The sequence below is a fragment of the Falco punctatus genome (genome assembly GCF_963210335.1).
Source record: "Falco punctatus genome assembly, chromosome: 4".
NCBI classification, from domain to species: domain Eukaryota; kingdom Metazoa; phylum Chordata; class Aves; order Falconiformes; family Falconidae; genus Falco; species Falco punctatus.
The window spans coordinates 34,963,791-34,984,041 of record NC_137583.1 but is presented as its reverse complement, the minus strand read 5'-3'; the positions used below and the strand labels follow the sequence as shown (position 1 = coordinate 34,984,041).

The 20,251-nt window shown below is 40.7% G+C and overlaps 1 protein-coding gene across 4 annotated transcripts in view; it reads left to right on the top strand.

The window, feature by feature from the left end:
• The window catches only part of XYLT1 (xylosyltransferase 1), a 202,894-nt gene that overhangs the window by 115,268 nt on the left and 67,375 nt on the right, over positions 1-20,251 (top strand). For all 4 annotated transcript variants that reach the window (XM_080386664.1, XM_080386663.1, XM_080386665.1 and 1 more), the window contains 2 exons: positions 18,973-19,145; positions 19,786-19,988. In XM_080386664.1, the coding sequence (XP_080242790.1) occupies positions 18,973-19,145; positions 19,786-19,988 (376 nt within the window). The remainder of the gene's footprint in view (positions 1-18,972; positions 19,146-19,785; positions 19,989-20,251) is intronic.

Genomic DNA, 20,251 nt, shown 5'->3' with positions numbered 1-20,251 from the left:
GCAAAGCACGTCCATTCAGTGTTTTGGGAATAAGACCAGCTTTATGGCACTTCTAATTCTGAAAATGTTCTACCAGCAGATCCCTGAAAAGCAAATTGGAAAATCACTTCTGTCAAGCTCCTGAAGAATACTATGAGGAGACTTCAGATATCTCTGGCATTCTTCACCTAGTCAGCAAAAAGGAAGTCTATTCAAAATGGTTCATTTCTGGGTCTTAATGAGAATCCCATTAGATTCAGCTCCATCATTTACAATGAAAAGGCTGCAGTTAACACACAAGTTAACATGTTTTCATTTCTCTCAATCAGTTATGGCCATTTGTAGGCATAATTTGCCAAACATGCAGACAGGATCATCTTTGTGTTTTTCTTGATGTTTGCTTTCTATTGCTGCAGACTGCAAAAATTTAGGAAAGAAATGAGCGATATTAGAGAGCCCCAGTGCAAGCTTAAAATGGCTCAGAGAGTTCTACTGGAATCCATCCAAGCCGAAGTCTCATTAGTAAGAAGAAGGGAAAAAGATTCTTTTGTTGTCCCTGTGATGAAATAACATTTTTTCAAAGTCTATTTATTTTATTATCACCTGAGAATGTGATTAGTCAGAGAATTCATTAGAGAGCTCCCAGCTGGAGTAAAAGCAGTATGCTCCATTATGCCATGTCATAAGCCAACCATAAAAGCATTAACTAGAAGGTGAGCCCTAGGCTAGTACTGTGGAAACCTGCGTTTCATTCCTTGATGTGTCACAGGTTTGTTGGGACACCTCAAACAACTCATGCCATGTACAGACCAGGGCTAACATGTACTTAACTCCATTGCAAACCTATGCAAAGGAAAATGGTGTGTGGTGGTATTGCTGTTTGTTTGGTATTTAAGTGGGTTCAAAATCCTGTTTATCAAGAGACCTGGAAATTATTTTATTATGAAATAATAAAAACTTTTTCTCAGTCCGCTAAAGGAGTTTGCTGAACGGAAGTATTTTTAAGGAGGAAAATGGTAACAGAGTTTCACTGAAGTGACTTCATTTAAGTGCTGAAATCCATAGTTCCGTCCCTGAAAGACCCTGGTGTTTTCCTGGGGGCATGAGGGCAGGCAAGGCAGCAGCCCAGCTGTAGGTCCAGTCTTACTGTACTTTGAGTGAATTTGTTAACACATCACTGGTGCAGTTCTCCAGCTTTGCATCACAGCAATGCACAAGTGTGAAATTGGAGGGAGAGTTTTCTGCAGTGTTTCCCCTCCCTTTTCAGCCGTTTAGCTCAGCAGCTTCGAACCCAGTACAGGAGCTTGTGTGTGATGTCTGCTGTAAGATGTAGCAGTTGTGCAGTGTGTCAGTTGGTTGCTTCTGCATTAGAGACCTGGGAAGAGCATGATAGTAACTTGCTGTCTTGATCTGGTAGGTATTAGCATGTCTGATACTTTTGCACCAAAACCAAATCCATTCCCGTTGTTTCAGGGTGGCTAGAAAGGGAACTGGGGTTTTATTTATCATATATTTCGAAGACTGTCTGGTGCTGTATTAATTTCCTAAGGTAAAATGACAAAACAGTAATTTTTCATTATGAATCAGCTATCCATGAAAGATTGGATTTAGGTCGGAATTTATTACTGTACGGAACTGAAGCCAATATTTAACATAATGTCAGCTATCTTGATATTAGAGAATTTTAATGGCTGTGCGATTTTATTCAATGATGAAGTTATTTCAGTTGTGTAGTATATGTCTAGGCGATTTGATGTGCAAAGCCTTGAGATGAAAATTGGATAAACATGGAATAAGGTGATTGATTGGTGGAAGGTTGCAATAATGTCTGCCTTGATATACCTTTTATTGTTAAATTATTTATCTAATGCAATCTCCTATACTTTTAGGAGTCTTTAAGTTGGCATTAAATCGATGTTTAAATCTTCACAGTCAGAAAGGCCTCATAACTCAAACTGATAAATATCTTCTAACATATCAGAAGGAATAATGATCCATCTTAATATCTAAAAGTAGGAAAGAAGCTATTCTTTCTATTTGCTATGAATCCCTGTAGGAGAAGTGAGCCATAAACCAGAAGAATTAAGATTAGGAGACAGAACTATTAGAAAGAAAACACACAGTGGTAGTTTCTCTAGGGAATTGAGAGCAAATTCTGTTTGCTTTGAAAGATGAGTGAAGATTTTCCTCAGGACTGAGCAGGATAGGGTGGGTTGACATTCACATGCTGGGTGGCTGCAGGGGGGGGCAGGGCGCACACAAACCCTTCCAGAGGTCTGTGGGGTGGCTCGTTCCTGGAGGCAAAGAGAAGGACCGCTGCTGCCTTGTCGGCCACGGCGTATCAGGCGTCTGCTCCAGATGGGTAATCCTACCTTTGCTGGCGTGTGCTCAGGGTATTAGAAGGTACCACCATGGATCCATGGTGGATCCATGGAGTAGAAACACGTGGCCTTGGAAGAGCTGGAAACAAAACCCCGCAGGATGGCGTTTGGATTTGTCCCTTGGAGCTAGTGGCTAAGACTAATCCCATGCCAGCGGCCACCAAAGCAGCCCGTGTTCTGTGAAACCCATGCTCTTCCCTGCACGGCCTTTTGCATATCCTCTCTTGCCCAGAGTTTGTCTAAATACAGAGTAACAATTTTGTATTGTCTAGTAAACAGTGTAGATAATTTGCGGGTTTTTTTCTCACCTACCAAGCCTTGTATGAGAAGGGCCTGGATTATATATCTAGAAGGCAGGTAACAGGATGAGTAAACACGGCCACAGCTGAAGCTGCCCTTTTGCTGCCCGTGTATCAGTTTAAACATGAGAAAGAAATATTAAGCACAGTCAATAGGAAAAAAAAAAAAAAAAGAATCCGCATTCAGATGGTAACTAAACCTAATGAAGAGTGAGTGGGAAGCACAAGTTCCTTTCCTCCTTAAAGCTGGCAATATTGTTGAACACTAATGCTGGAATCTTCCTCAAAAATTATTTTTTGAGGTGGAGATGGAAAAAATTACCTTATGGATAAATGGGATCTCCAAATGAATTTTTGTCTTCAAGCGTTACAAATGTATTTCAACCTACATCTAAAACTATCCATTTTTATGCAATAGCGTAAAGCTGCCCTAAGTAAACCTTCAGTACTTGCTGAGTTTGTCCAGAATTCAAGCAGAACATAAAAACCTTGCATCATCCCTGAATAATACATTTAAAAGCTGATGAAACATATTTCATCATTTGCATAAATCTTGAGTAGAAATTATTATGATTTGACAATTTTCATTATCTCAGCTGAGAACTGAAAAGGATAATTGTTAGCTGGCCTAAATTGGCAGCGCTTCATTTTGATAAAGCAGTGAACCTGACTGACCCTGCAGCTTTTCTAAAATGCCACCGTCTTCCTTTCAAACAGAATTTGCCTATGCTGAGGCAAAACATAGAGGATCTTACCTTTCTTCAGATTAATTGGATTAAGCTAGACTGGAAATTGCGTAATACGGCACAGTAGGCATTTAGCATCCCTAAAACTTCAGGCTTCAAAGAGCAGTTTCCCTGGCAGTTCAGGCTCCCTACCTGGGCTTGTTTATTGCTTTGAACATGCAGACATACTTTTATGATTCATAATCATCTATAAAGAAATTCAACTGCTATTTTAAATGCTCTGTTGGGAAGGCTCAGTAGTTATTAATTAATAATGCATCAGTAAAGCAACAAAAAGGCAGGTAAAGATGCAGTTAGGAGCATTGGCTGGTCTCTGCTGCCTTCAAAATTGTGTTTATGTCTTGTTAGCTCATAAGTGCACGTTGACTCCAGGTTCTCCTCTTCATACTCCAGGCACTTTCTTTACAAAATACTGACTGATGCATGAATATGTCCATAATTAAAAGTAAATCACAATGCCTGTTAGCACGCTGGTGTGGGGTAAAAGGTATAGACTGACTCTTTAACATGATTTCAGTGCCAGAAACCTGTCAGGGACTCTTAAGAAGAGAATGTCAAAACACTCAGTAACATTTTTGAAATGCAGAAAATTTAAGCCTCAGTATAATAAGGAAAAAACCACCAAAATCTGCTTTGAATTGCTATTATATATGTTGCTGAAGAGAGTTAGCAGTTGAAGTGTGTACTTTAACTAATTAATGACATTCATAGGCAACAGGGTTACCGCTTTATTTCGGAGTCAGTGAGGATCAACATGGTGAAAGTCAGTGCAAACCTGGTGTAGGTGGTGTTAGAGTCAGGCCAGCTGAATGCTGCTGCTTTTGGAGAGAAAGGATGAACTATTTGGAGATTCCCGACACCCACTGCTGGCTCAGAGATGAGCTCTATTTAGCAATATTTTGTTCGCCTTTTACTTTCATGCTGATTACCACATTTGCAATACATTGTATTTTTGCGTGGTAATTGGTAATCTCGAAAACTTACTTGGTGTGCAAGATTTAGTATTAGTTCCTGCTGTCATGCTGACAAAGAATTAGCTTTTTGGACTCCATCATATGTTCTCAGCAGGCACATATATAATTAAAATGAGCACACGTTGGGTTTCATATTAACACTCAAATCACCTTTGGCAGAAGGTCTCTGCATTCTTTTGGGGTTCTGTACTAGGGCAATGTAATTATAGTGTCAGGTGTAATTATTTTTAAATTTTATTTTTATTTTAAATGTTATTTTTAAATACATCTTCATTTAACCTAATATTAACCCTTTCCATACTAGTTGACTTTTAGATTTAGAAACTGACTTTGTTCTAATAAAAGGGTTGCCAGCAAACAGACGTTCTATTTTGGATGTTGTCTTCAACTCTGTGAAAGTTGTCCTGTTGAATGGTAAACATCGGGAATCATAAGGCATTGAATTAGTTTACATAAAGAGTCATTAAAAAATTAAAAGTACTTTTACATTAATGGAAAGATGGTGCTTACTGTGACAGTAAGGTCAGGGTGGTAAGCAAACTGAGTTTTATTTTTACTTCACCTATTCTAAAATAATGTTCTGAAGTATTCTAAAATATTTCCTTCTGAGGAAATTTCTTGAAGTACCGCCTTAGAGGTATGTTTTCTCTGTTTTTTTTCTTTTAACATTGAAGTTTGGTGGTAATATTAAAACCTTCCATTTGATGATAAGCAGTACCATTAAATTGAATGTAAACATAGAAGGGGAAGGGATTGTTTAACAGGAATAACCTAGAATAGTTGAATAGTAACCTGGCTTTGATTAAAGCTTTTGTAAATTAGTTTTGAAGTTTTGCATGTTGGCATCTGGACCATGCTGCTAGTCATCCCGTTCAGTTTTTGGTACTCCTGTGGAGCAGCAGGGGGTTGGACTTGATGATCCTTATGGGTCCCTTCCAACTCAAGGCATTCTGTGATTCTGTAATGTGAAAAAAAAAAAACAAACAAACTTTTTTCTGACTCTAAAAATAAATACTCAAATTTATTAGATATGAAGACATTTCAACTACGCATTTTAAAGCCAGGTTACAGCAAAACCAACTGAGTTGTGAAGGGGAGGCATGGGCACGATCTACTAAGGAATCACAGCTTTGCCTGGGGAAGAATAGAAGTTGTGTACCGCTGAAGGCTCTTCCAGGCATCCTTAACAGGCCACTTTGGCCTGTATTTTTGACAGTATTAATCAGATCTACAGTCTTCCAGCACTTCAAGTGCGTGTGGCAAGACACAGGTGCTCAGGTTGGTACAGAGCAGTTTTCCAGCGGGAGGTGTCACTGAGGCACGAGGAGAAGGATCCTCAAAAATGCCTTGGTTGTCGTGGGGGCCAGGTGGTGAGTCCTGCCCTGTCAGTCTCACAAGAAAGGGAGAGAGTGAGAGGTGTGCGTGTACAGATAAACAGATTGCCTTCTAGCAGTACAGCCTTAGGAATTAATATGAAGTGATTTTTTTTTATCATTCTTTTAATGTCAAAATAAAGATATTGAAAAATAAATTATATTTGAAGGAAATTGCAGATCAGTTGTATTTGATTCTTTTAGCTGGAATGGGGGATTGTTAAGGAAGCTCAAAGTTAATCTGCATTTCTATAGATCAAGAATTATTCAGAAGTGGAACATGAGCAAACTGAGCAGAATTTGGTTCAGACATGCTAATTCTCTTTTGATACTAATTTTACACTGTTGATTCTCCATTGATTTCAGATGAGTGACTTCTGCTGCATAGCAGGAGATGGATTGAAATGAATTTAGCAGACGAACTGAAAAGAGTTATGTTGCTACTACGTATTAACTTAACTCCTTGCCTTAAAAAGTATTATCTATCTTTAGCTACAATTAAAAATAATCTTTGGGGGGGGTTAGCTTTTAAGCTGCGAGAAGGATGAGTTCCTGATCGTCCACAGCCACACAGAAGTGTTGGCAGCAGCAGTTGTGATAGTAGTTGGAGACCTTGCTATAACTGGAGACCTCACCGACTGCTGATGCTCCAGTGCTGACTTTGTACCTTTCTGTAGTTGAGGTGCTAGCATTAAGATCCTTACTAATCCTACCCTTGAAGATAGTAAAATATGTAACTATTTTTGCAACAAATCTATTGAGGGTTTTTTCCCTGTCTGTCTTTCCCTCTTCATCCTCCTCTTCCTGAGGATGCTTGAGTATCAGTTATGAGAAGGGCTGGCTTAACCTGCCCTAGTGCTGATGTAGTTGCTGTCACGCTGGTGCTCCATGTCTGAGGGCTGCGGAGCACTTGCTCTTTGGTCCAGGAGCCTGCAGTTAATGGCAAGCTTTAACCAACTGACAGCCAGGGAGTCTTTCAGTTGTTACTGCTATGCTCTGCCAGTATTTCATGTTTTCCCTGGTCTCCTTTTTAAATAAACATGTCGTTTTACAATCTGTGAGATGTTTCTTGTGTTTCACACTTTTTTGTCTCTTAAATTAGTTTTGCATAGCAGTTTTGCTGCCAGTTGATATTTTTATGCCCTGCTATACCATAAAACCCAAGTTGTGAATGAATTTGTTTAGTTTGGGGCTTCACATCTTTTTAGAGAAGGAGCTGAATTACATCTGAACACAAGCTTTTTTTTTTTTTTTTTTTTTTAAGCCTTCCCTTGTGTTAGAGGTGGTCAAATACCTTGTGTATGAGTGAGCAGGTGGCAGGAAAAAAACCAATTATATTGGAAGCCAATGTTACTGAATTACATCTAGAGCATCAAAACATTTTTTAGTGCTTGCTTTACCTAATTAAAATGCGTAACTGCTTGAACGTGTGCCGTCTCATAGTACACTGCACCATTAAGTTATTCCTAGAGATCCACGCTAATACATGATGCTCACTTCTGCCAAACTCCCCGAATTCAGTGGTGTGGGATAAGCTGCATGCAAGCAGAGCCTCCGTGAAGCCAAGGTCCTGCTAAAACCTTGCCAGCACATGGGTGGCAGCGTTGGAAGGGCAGGATCAGTCCCAACCACAGTAAATGACAAGCACCTGCTGCCAAATTTAGTGCCTCTGACTACTAACATGAAGTGGAGAGTTGCAGAATGGGAAGGCAGACTCTGAGGAGCAGACCTATAATAATTTGAGAAATAGTATCTGTTGCTATTTTTGTCTGTAAAAGGTCAGCATTATTTTTTTTATTTTAAACTTTGCACAAATATTCATATTTTGCAGTATAGAGTCGAACTTTTCTGCAAGTTACTGTTTAAGCAGCTCCTTCACATCCAAGAGCATCATAGCCTTGTTAAAATCTGAGGAAATTTTTATAACTCTGGTTTATAAATTATGGTATTATTGCAAGAATGTATTTCACATAGAAATTCTCCCCAGATGCTTTTAACAGCAGTCAGTAACTTATTTAGTCAATAAAATGACATTTTCTGCACATTAGTTTTTTTTACCAGCAAAACTGAAATGTCTAGTGAAATACAGAAAAGTCACTTTATTCTGCTTTTGTTGAACATTTTCCATTGCCAGCAATTTGATTTTCCTTTGTTTTCCTCTAGTGGTATGTTAATGGGATCTTTTTATACTGTGATGGAGTAATGGAGTGAAAGTCCTTTATTTTAGCAACAAGACTACACTGTTCCTTTCTATTCTTTGCCTATAAATGCAAGTGTGAATATACATCCTTGTGAAAACCAATCCAAATAATTTTCATGAGAACATTTAAAAAATCAAGCGCAGTTAGTGAGTAGTAATTTGTTCCTTGCTTGCAAAAATATTGTGTTAGGAATTGTTTTCCCTGCTGGCTCAAAGGGATGAATGTTAGAAGGCCAGCGTCCATACCCACCTACTAAGGCTGTAGTTCGCTTACTCATACTAGTGATGTTTGTAAGTAACTGCTATTCAGGTGCGAAATGGGGAGTTAAATGATGTCTTCAGCTTCTCATGCATGTTTAATTAAAATACATTTATGAATAAAAGAGATTTATCTAATATCTAAAATCTCTCTTCCGAGTGGTGAACTTGCTTTTGAAATTCCTGGGAATGCTCACCCGGACTATGTGTTTGGGCAAACTAATGCAGTTTGCAGGGCTGGAGTCAGCCTGTTGGAGGGCAGGGTTGGGGTGTATTTGCAGTGGCGGGTGGAAGCAGGCTGGAAAGCAGGGAAGGCATTTAGCAGCTGTCTTGTAAGCGGATGTTCCACCCGATCACAATAAAGCGTGGAATTCAAGATATGATTTTTCAAGGCAGCCTAATTGGATTAGAGGGATTGTACTAAAGATATGTTGACTATGTAATGTTTAGAGGATTAATGCCTGATGATTTTTTTTCTTAAACCATCTTTACTAATCCTTGTTGATCAGAAGCAGCTTCTGGAAAGCATTCCAGCCAGGAAGGAGAGCCCGGTCCTACCTTTCCCGTTTCCAGGAAAAGAGATGTAGGTTGTAATACACGGTGCACAGACCAGAATTCTCCATTTTAATTTGATCCGAAGTGCTTATTGTCACTAGTACTTGCTTTTTCTAAAAGTGCACTTATTTACCTCCTGAACATTTTCCATGTTAATGAACATTTTTGCAATATAAGGGTGGCCCGTGCAAGAATTAACATCCATTTTCCTGCGTTTTGACCTGTCCATATATGTTAAAGTCTAGCTGAAGTAGTGTGGTGTTATTTATTGCTAAAATGTTATTGTAAGTTAGCATACCATATGAGTAATATTTCAATGTCTGCCAAAGGAACCAGTGTTACTTGCTTACAGTAGAATCTATTTGCTGTTGGAAATGTCATAATTATTTTGCATTCCTCTGTCTGAGAAGTAATATGCTAGGAGAAGATTGGTTCTCTTTTTCTTCGGTGTTGGGTAAAATTATTCACACTCATCCTTTAGTATACATAGTAGTAAGCTTGCTTGAAGTACAAGAGCAGATCAGTGATAAGATAACTCGTGTTATATTCAGATGGACAATCGAGAAGTACTTTATATAGTGATTGTGAGGTAGACAAGGTAAGGTTATGTACTTGTTTAGAAACTTCAATTACATAGAATTAGCTCATTTAATGCACATAATACAGAGAAAAGTAAAATGATTGTATAGATCAATGTCAATATTAAGGGAAGGCATGGATCTTTGAAAAGTATGTAGTGCTCTAATTCCTGTCTAATGGTTCTCACTTCAAAAGGACTTTTGTGGCCTGAGGAGCCTTAAGCAGTGGGTGACAAACTGGGGAGCTTTAAGCAAGGAGACTGGACATGTCCTGGTCTTGGTGGGAGCACCAGTGGAGCTGAGCCCTGCGATCTGCAGAGCTGGAAGTGAATCTGCGAACACTGGAGCTCATGTCCCCGTATAGTGCTGGTTTTGCTGACCAGAGATAACAAGAAATCACTGGTGCTGCAGAGAAAAGCCTGCAGAAACTGACTGGTCAGGCTTCTGCAGCTCGTTCATGGGAGGGATTTACTTTGGGTCGTTTGGGAAAACCATGTTTACCTGTATCCTTTGACATAAAGGATGTTTGACAAGAGCTATGGTTATGTGTCAGCACGCTTGCTGAAAAATCTATACTCTGAATGCAGAAACTGCATGTATTTCTGTGGGAAGGTAGATTTTTAGGTGTGGCACTTTGGTTTAAGTATTTCAATTCCAGGTATGTCTTAAATAACCTACCAGTATATACAGTGTGTGTATACACACACAAGGCATATATATGTATTTATGGTACCTGCACATACATGAATCTGATGTCTCACGCATCTTTTATTGTCACAGTGTGAGATTCTTGGAAGTGTTCAGCTATGTCCCAGCCCTGCAGCTTTTGAAATCCATATAGCTTAACCCAAAGGGATGAGGAAGAAGCAAAGCCTGACAGCTTTGGAGTGAATCTGCCCAGACATGTGCTGTTTATCTTTTCTTCTCTCTTTTGATTCTGTTGTGAAATTTGTATTAATTTAACTTGTAGTGCAACTAGTGTCAGCTAAAAGGTAAGGCTAAACTTTCATATTTTACAGCACATGGACACAAGGCAGAGGTTTGTGGGCTTATTTTTGCTTTTGCTACTGTCAGTTTTTATTCTCAGTGCCTAACTAGTCCCCTTCAAACTAGCTACATAAAATACCTGTGAAAATCTTGACTTTTTTGGTCTGTTTCCAACGTTATGTCTGTAATTGTTTCGGGCACAGAATAAAGGTGCACTCTGTCCTTCCAATTCTGCATTCAAAAAATAGGAGACAGATGTAATGGGAACCTCAAAGGAAGGATTAATTTTGAGTTAGCAAACCAGGTCCTGGTATGGTATAAATTAACTTGATCCTGGCCTTACACCAACTGATTATAATGATTAACTGTTCATTTCTTAAGAATATCTGGGGAAAATGCACTTTACATAGGACTTGAAAGATGACAGCACAGTAAAACAGAATGGGAAGGCATTGATCAGGCAGGTAACAAGCATGCTTTTATCTACCTATTCATTTCTTCGTAGTCTCAGCAGTACATAAATATCTCCTGGGAGGTTATGTGAAGTAGAGACTTATTTTAACTATGTAATTGCTTATGTTTTCACTCCTTATTGATTATTCGTGCTGTGAGCATGACAGGAAGAGATGGAGTAAAGGTTACGGATGTGCCAGTCTCCAGACACCCTGCAAAAAAGAAACAGGCACTGGAATCAGCAAAGGCTGTTTCAAATGCTAATTTGAGGCATAAGCCTTGATAGAGCTCTGTCACTATTATGCTTGGGATTTGAAATGTCGATATTGTTACTTTCTTGTTTAATATGCCTTGGTTGCTCTGTAGTGACTGGTTGGCTTTCAAGTTTCTGTTCCTTGAAGGATTAAACTTGCTGATGAATTGAGGTGGAAGAAGAAAACTGAACTAAGGACATTTTCTATGTTTTCTTGTCCTGCACAAGAAATCTAAAGGCTTCTCCAGCAAGGAAGGGAGCAAAGTGCTTCAGTGTAGAGAAGAGCTGACTCTGAAGCCCAGTGTTGGTTTGGGCATGAATGGTGCTGAGCCTGGCATTGGTGTCCAGGTTAGGTTGTAATCCATCTGCAGCCAGAAGGCTGGCATCCTCTGGTGTGTAATTCAGGCCACCTAAATCAGCAGTTGATTGTCTGATTTAGGTGCCGTTAGGGTAAACTGCAGGACATGGGAGCACCTCTGGGCTGCCATCACCCATGTCCCCAGGGAACAGCTTATGGTACCAAGAGGAGACTGATGTACATGTGGTCCACCACTATTGCTTCAGAGAAACCCGAGTCTATGAGCAGAAAGGGGCCTGGTTGCCACTCTGAGCAATTCTGCCTCGGTGGCCATCGCTAGAAGAGCCTCTGGAGATTCCTTCTGTCTCCACAGACAGTTTGGAGAGTCTGATGTGTTAAATTAGGCACCTAATTATGTTGTGTGAAGCTCACCACTGTCACTGATCAGAGGGGCAGGGGACTGCAGGCAGCTCGGTGCCAGCAGCCCTGGGGGGGCTCTGCAGGAAGGATGGGTGGGTGGGCAGTCACCCACAGCACACACCAGCTGAACAAGCTGCCCAGAGGGACCGGGGACTTTCCAGCACTGCAGTCTCGTTTTTGTAGAAGTCAGAGTGCTGTAGCTGTGTCCAGAAAATGCAAATAGTTGATGAGGTTTTATAAATGCTTCAGTTTGTGTCATCAGTTTTCTTGGGAGTGGTGGTATGACTTATCTTGTCTGACAAATTCCTGTTCTCATCAGTTTTGGACTGTTGAAAGGAGCATCCTTAGCAACAATCAGTGGTGGGTGAGATATCTAAACACATACCTCATCTCAACCCTTTCACCGCCCGTTTTTGGTTTTGTTTTGGTTTGTTTTTTTTGCCTTTTTGTTTTTGCCTGTAACCTCTCCCCTCCTCACCAGCACAAGGTTTCCCTGACACTAGTCACGTTGCTGCGTAAAGACAAGACTGGGTTTTTTCTTTTGTCTTGGGTGCATTGTCGCAGAACTGGCACTTTCAGGAATTACTGCTGTTTAGTTGATTAGCTGGTTGGTCTCCACAAGCTTGGACTCTGGGCTGGGGGACCCTCTCTGAACGGGCTGCTGGTCAGCCCTGAGAACCAAAAATCTCTTATTAGAGTATTTTCTTAGGGCTTTAATGGTACAAGTACCTGTAAATAGTGTTCTTTCTCTCTCTCTCTTTTTTTTTTTTTTTTTTGTTGTTGTTGTTTCCAAGAGTGTCAGTCTAACCAAGGTGCAAAAGGAATGAACAGTCTGCAAGGAATGTTTTGTCTGTTGTTGGGTCTGCTTTCTGTTAGGTCTCTGAAGTCCAGTAATGTCACTGAATATAGTAAAAATAACCTAATGCTCACTTAGAAGGCATTTTGTATTCACCCTAATAACACTGATCATTATGCACTAATTGGCTGTTAATTGGTATGATAAATATTATTATTAGGAAATTCATTCTAATTCAACATTAATTAAGTTACTGTTGCTTTTGAGTGTTATTTATTTATTCATGAGAGTCAGTGGGAAAAGGAAGAAAATGCTTGGCTAACACACTCCAGCAAAACTACAAATAATTGAGATTTGTCTCCTAGGAATGCTACCATTTTCATAATTAGAATAGTCAGAAAAGCAAGCTTGTTACTGAGACATTGGCCTGCCTAGATACGTATTGTAATAAATTAAGTTTAGTGTGTGTTGCAAGTGCAGTATAGCGATATCTGGTAATTAGTTGGTCATTTGCAAATCATAAAAATGGCTTCAGTAACTACTTGAGACCGACCGCAAGATAGAACAAAGTTTTTGTTGGCAGTAGGGCAGGCTGCTTCAAACCAAATGCTCCCGATTTTGTTTGAAATCCGGTGGATATAAATGCGGTGTCGCAGCACATATACGTGTACACATACACATAACCTGAAGTTCTGTACCAAGACTGATTTCAAACAGTCCTTTTTTTATCCCAGGTGTTTTCATGGGTTTTATGATACAAAAGATTTCTGTCTCTCTTCTCAAGGTTCTTACATTTTTTTCATTTACAATGAATCCTGCAAGTCATGTAAAAAATGTCCACAAAGTTTTCTGGTGCGGGGTATCTTTCTGGATTTGCTTAGCAGATAGATGATGGTTGCCCCAGTGGGTTGTTGAGTGAGTCTTGGAAGTGGTACATGTAGCACAAATGTTAAACAGCTGTAATGGAAGGATTACAAAGCTGAGATGGAAATGTTTACTTTCAGATTCCAAAACAAAATATTATCTTCCCTCCTCCTTGGGAAAAGATAGAAACAATTCATCTTCTTACGATTCAGCTGTGAATATGAAGCAGTACTACATGTGTCCTCTATTTTCCTACCTTCCTTCTTCTGTGCACTTGATTTTTCTGTTCATAGACAAGGTAGAAATCTCTCCAGCACAGGGGCTGCAGCAGAACTCAACCTATATCCATAATGATAGTGAGTTTTGCTTTTCATGTAAGTTCTGCAGGGATGCAGAGCTGCTTATCAGTTCACAAATGGTAGAGAAACTTCCAGTGATCTCCTGAAGGGAATATTGTCCCACTGTTAGGCAGTGGCTCTTCTTGACTGCCCTGAGTTTATACTGTCACCCTCTGAAATGATTAAAGCAGATTCAAAATGCCCACATCAGCAGCAACTTCGTTCCAAGCCAGGGCTTCTGCTCAGCATGGAAAGAACATTACTGAAACCTACCTCTTAAATGTTAAATGGACTAGCCACTGAGTGCTTGTAAATTATGTCTCACTGCTTCCCACCTACCTTGCATTGATTTTTGCTTATGGCTTACTTGATCATATTAACTTAGAGAGGGTCGTAAATTGCTTCTGTAATTAATGGTAGAGTCCAAGAATGAAAAATAGTAGAGAGAGGTTGTTGAAATAAAGTATTACTGCAAAAAAAATTGAATATCCACTTTTCAATAGCAGCATGATTTCTGAAATTTTATCCAAAGTGCTCAACCCTAACTCACAGATAGAAAGTACGGCTAACAGCAGTTTTAAGGAAACCTGTGTAACATAACTAGCAACAATTTCATTCTGTAAACCTTAAGCATCCCTCTCAAATACCTGTGCCCCGTGGACAGTTGCATGATGATCTTCTAAGCTGATTTCACCTCTCCTACTTTGCTGAGCAAGTTAAAACCCACCAAAAGAAGCCACACATATGACTGGTCAAGTTAATTATCTTCATCAGGAGCTTGGTTTGTGAAACCCAGTTCCTCTTCGACCTCAGCGGTGGATGTGCTTGGTCCAGCGGGCGTGCTGAGGTGCTGATCCCTGGAATGCTGAACGCCATCAGCTCCTGCTGCTTCTCTGAGGCACAGGGAAGCAGACAGTGGCCTTGCAGCAAGCAGGATGAGTCCCGACACACAGAGCTCTGCGCAGCTCGTTGGCTGTCGGTGTACATATTCACCAAAGTTGCATATGCTGCTCAGCCTGCTTTTTGGTGAATAGCCTTATTTGCCAGAGGATTCTCTTACACTGGGAATAGACCAGTGGGCATTTTATAGATAAATAGTAATAATAACTTTAAAATAAAATAAAAATCAGTGCTCACCTAAAATCTTTTCTTTCACTAAAAACATCCACAGGAGCCACCATGGAAACAAATGAATCATTTCCTAGGCTGGAGGTGAAAATTAGCATCTCAAAGTTGGGATTAGTGTTTCTGAAGATAGTTTTCTAGATTCTGGCATAGGAGAAATTGCTTTTTCATCTAAGTATGCTTAACACATGCTGTGCTTTAGGAGTTACCTCGCCTGGACAAGGTATCTTTGCTGGAGGGTACTGCAGCAAGACAGAACATCCTCTCTCGAGCAAATGAGGCACTTGCTGTGATGGATCATTGGACCTTAACTCCAGCAAGAGTTCTGGCTAGGTCCAGACAAATGTTGGTGTTACCAAGCCCTCAGACAAAGACTTCTCCTCAGGTTCTGGTGGCTTCCAGGTAGATTGTTCAGAGAAGTTTGTTGTTGTTTTTATAGAACTCCAAACTACTTCTATGACTGTCACAAAAAAATGGGATTTCTAAATTAAGGAATGTTGTTTTGAGTTTGGGTTTGGGTGGGTTTTTTTTGAGTTTGCGCACCATTTGAACAAGGCAAAACTGGTTTTGCTCTAACCAAAATGGAATACATTTTCAGACAAAAGCCAAGCCTGGAAATTTTCAGCCTGCTGTGCCGTTACGAGTTGTGAAGATTTGAAAAGAACAAGTTTATAGTGGAAGTCAGAGTTTGGCAACTACCGCTCAGCTGGCTGTTGCAGAAATGGTCCCGCTGAAGGGAATGGGGCTGCTCCTGTGAGTTTAAGTAGGGACTGCAGAGCTCTGCCTCTTCAAAGTGATTATGGCTAGTACTTCTGCAGTAATGACAGGGCTTCTGATTGTGTTTATGGATGTAATAGCAATAAATAGTGTGCTGAACTACACAGCAATAACTCTTCTGATGTTCTCTACCCACTGATTCATGCTATCAGGGCAGGGTATACACATAGAGCTGTGTTCAGATGAAGTCAGCAGCATCCAGGTATCTCTGCGCAGAGGAGTTCTATTGAACAGCCAGCATAATACCAAGCTGAGAACAGAAGCTGATGGATTGATTTACAAAAAATAATACGGCTTACAAAATTCATTAAAAGATTGCTTCATGCTGCTAGAGAAGTCTGATGATCTCATTAATTAGGAATAGAAGTAAAAGATTAGCAGGTTGGCTCAGTGATCTTGGTGAATGATTGAGCATAATGTGGCACTACAACAAATATGAAATGATTGCACTATGTTTATTATTCTGGCATTTAGTAATACTGCAATAGCTGAAGATTAAACTCTTGATTATGAGTATTGATTTCTCTGAGCACTAGAAAGTGCAAGCTGAAACTGCGGTAGCGCTGAGGTTCTCCTGTTACTTGCAAAAATAGGTCCAGGTTTTCCTGCTAACACATGTTGATGCCAGTCCTGGCACACTATGAGCAGGAAGCCAGAAGGGCAACTTCTGCTTTTCTCAGAAGTTTGTGAAAGGCGTTTAATCACAGAGCAAAACACCAGGTTTGTTTTCAGTATAGGATAGCAAAATAAACACACTATGATACAGAAGCGATAGCAAAATAAACACACTTCGATACAAAGGCTAGAAAATGTGTGTTATGAGCTGGGTGAGCACTGGCATGTCTGCTGAGGTTCCGTGTGGCAGTTTCTCCGAAGCAAGGCAGCATGAGAAGTCGCTCATTTATCCATCATTTCCATTGTGTAACGGAACTGCAAACTTTGAGGAAGTTTAAGGACAAGTCGTGCTGCTTCCAGGCCAGAGCTGCTATTTGGTCTGTGCCAGAGGGCCATAAAGAAGGCACTCCGTTCCCTCTCCACACTCACCTATAGGCAAAGCGATTTCCGAGGCTAGAGCCGTGCTCACAAGATGTAACTGTAACATAATATTCTTCACAGGTTTTGTTTTACCTTGTATTAACATTGTGGGCTTTTTATTACATTTCACAGAACGCCGGTCTGTGCAAATTATCTTAGAAAAAGGGAATTCCCTAACAAATAGGAAAGTTCACTCGACAGGCAGTGCCCACACTCTGAGGAGCTTTCTAGGTGGGATAGCGTACAGCTGCAGTCCCGCTGAGACTGCACCAAGGGACCGGTGCAGGAGGAGGGAGGAGGAAAATGGGAATTCTCTTGTGTTGGCCTGACTCATTTTTCTTGGAAGGGCAGGCGGTGGCACATGTTAGTGAAGGCAGAGTAGGGGGAGCTGCCTGTGACTCCTCTGCACCTGGTGGGCAAGGAGGAGAAGAGTGAACAGAGGTGAAAATATGGTCAGGGGCTGCTTGGGGCCAGGGAGAGAAATGTGATCTTGGCAGCTGTTTTTTGTAACTGGAGTGACTGGGGCTGGAGGCCACTTGAATTAGCACTCTGAGCGAACTTTAGTGCATGTGGCAAATGGCAATAGAGTGATGGCACTAAAGTAGCCATCAAATGCAAGTGCTGCCTTAAAATCCATCTAGATTTGTAGTGCTGCTGAATGGTATGATGTTAAGTGAAATCATCTGATGCACCTTCAGTCCTAACACTGAGAAGATGTGCTCCTACATGAGAGGCAAGTCATTAATATGCAGGTATTAACATGATGTGCAAGACTTTGGTACGCACAAGTTTTATAGAAATGCAGTAGCTAGAGCTATTCAGATCTTGACATAGTTCATACAGCTCTGAAACCCTACTGTATTTTTTAGTAAGCAGGTACTCAAGTGAAGGTTTCCTGCCAGTTTAGTCTTATTTGCAAACCAGGGTGGTTCTTTATCAACAGAGTAGTCTGCAAAATAGAGGGTGCTAATCAGCCACGGGCTAAACCCAAGGAAGTAACAGCATAGGGCAGAAGTAGCAGATATTCTGCCAGATGGAAAAAAATACAGCGTTCTTACCTTTGTGAAATTCCAGGCAGCCAAGAATGGGATTAGATTAAAGAAGCCATAATAGTATTCAGGTGGAAAATGGGACTATAAAAACCTAAACCTAGAAGAGAGTGAAGGAGTGAGCATGTGGAAAAGAGGTTAGAGTAGGAAAATAGCAGAGAGTAAAATAAGTCACTACAGGAATTTATTAGAGAAACCCAATGAAGTGAGGTGGCATTTCAGGTGAAAATTCAAGAGGATTTTGTTCTCAGTAATTGCTAGATAAATGATAGTGAGGGTATTGAAAGCAAGTTAGTTTAAAATAAAAGACCCACAATATGACTATTTTAAAGTCCCCTCACCTTCTACGTATCATTGCAGAAAACCACTAATTTCAGAAGAGAGGTATCAAAAAATATAATGAAAACCACTAAATTTTTTTTAGTCCATTGATGGAACATAATCAGCTTCAAATCAAAGCAGTTTAAAAGAAAAATGGGTTGTTTTAGCCATTACAATTGCCCTTCATTTCCCTGTCAGTTCTTGCAGGCACCTTTTTCTTTCCCAGTCCCTTTCTGTCCCTGTTGCTGTGCAAAAGCCCTAAGCACACGCATGGGGAAGCCCATCAGCTATGTGGGAGAAACAGGTAGGACAGAGCATAGGCAAATGGCCATAATAAATAAACTGAAAATGATAGAAGTAATTAAATTTAAGCTTTTTCCTAATCTTTTAATGCTGTTCATCTGACTCTGATTTGAATTAGTGGTGGAGGGTTTTTTAAGGAAATCATTTAAGTTGTTTGGGTCCCATTTAAAGTTAAGGGTATCTCATGGGGCTGGAAATGTCCTGATGGGTAGCCTGAATACAGCTGGGGACAATAAAGTTGCATTAATTTATGAGCAATACTACTGCAGATAGATGTTCCTTGAGGAGCTGCAGAGAGGTAAGGGTCTTTGGCATGGGGCAGGGCCGACTGTTAAACGTTTGGGTGCTTACCCGTGTTCATGCAGCCTTGTCCAGGTAGGGCTGCCAGGGGAGGACTGGCATGGCTGCTGCTCCTGGGGTGGTGACCCTGCAGGGTGGCAGAGGAGAGGGGTTCGATCTCGATGGGCATGCAGGCTGGTGCCCCGCATGAGTTCTCGCTTCTCCTTAGAAAGTGCTTTTAAAGAAGGAGCCACGGTGAAATGTGTACTACTCTCTGCACCCCTGCGCTGTGGATACACTCAGAGATGTCCTGTGTTTTGTTTTTGAACAGGAAAAGCCAACAACAATGTACAGTGGGATGAGGACTCCGTAGAATACATGCCAGCCAACCCAGTCAGGATCGTATTTGTCTTGGTTGTTCATGGCAGAGCTTCTCGGCAGCTCCAACGCATGTTTAAGGCTATTTACCATAAAGACCATTTTTATTACATTCATGTTGACAAGGTAATATATCACTGGTTATAAATTGCCTGTCTTGCCATCTGTCAGTCTACCCATCTTTGTCATCTTCATCTTCTCTTTACCTCTGCTGCATAGAGTGCATGTCACTTTTTGTTTCTCCATCTTTTATATGTTTGGAGCGTCTTTTTTGTTTGTTTGTTTCTTGTTATCTTCTCTATGTAACAGCCTTCATTTCTCCTTATATGCCTATGAGTATCTATCCATGTCTGTTTGTTGTACATTTCATTAACAGTAATTGGTAAGTTGATGCAGACTGACAGTGGTGGCCCACTGGATGGAGAGCTGACCTGAGGTCCCCTGGGCAAGTTACTTTACTTCACACTGTAAAAGGGAGGTAGTAACAGTCACCTCCTTTATGAAAGCCTTTCGGGATCTACTGTTGACAAATGATAAGTAAGAGGTAGTTACTTTGGTTAGTCGTTGTAATAAAAAGGATTAAGCAGAGGTGTCTCTACATTTCCAAATTAGCATTTAGCAAAAGAAGGTTGTGCGCCACACCAAGTGAGGGTAAAGCAATGGCAATGCTCAGCGAGTCAAGAAGTAGAGTTGGTGGTTAGTGAATACAGGGAGGGACAAGTATGGACAGAGTAACTTGAATATGTTACTTTTTTCTCCTATAAAGCGATCCAATTACTTGCACCGGCAAGTGCTCCAGTTTGCTGACCGGTACCCAAATGTGAGAGTCACTTCTTGGAGAATGGCAACTATCTGGGGAGGAGCGAGTCTTCTGTCCACCTACCTGCGGACCATGAGGGACTTAATGGAGATGAATGACTGGCCATGGGATTTCTTCATTAACCTCAGTGCTGCTGACTACCCAATCAGGTACAATGAGTATTTTAAGAATGTAAATGTTTTTTTCCTATTGGAAATATGTATTGAAGGATACAAGGGATGACATGTCCGTGCTGTGCTGGAAGCAGCAGAGGTCAGAGGGGCAGTTTTTTCTGTCTTACAGCAGAATGCTCTTCTTGGTGATGCTAGTGTCTGACAGCCGAACTTTAGCCAAGGAGACAGTCACCTTGCTGTATCTCGTGTGTCTGCCGCTTACCTGGGAGGGACTGCAGCTCTGAGCAGGCTAGCAGCAC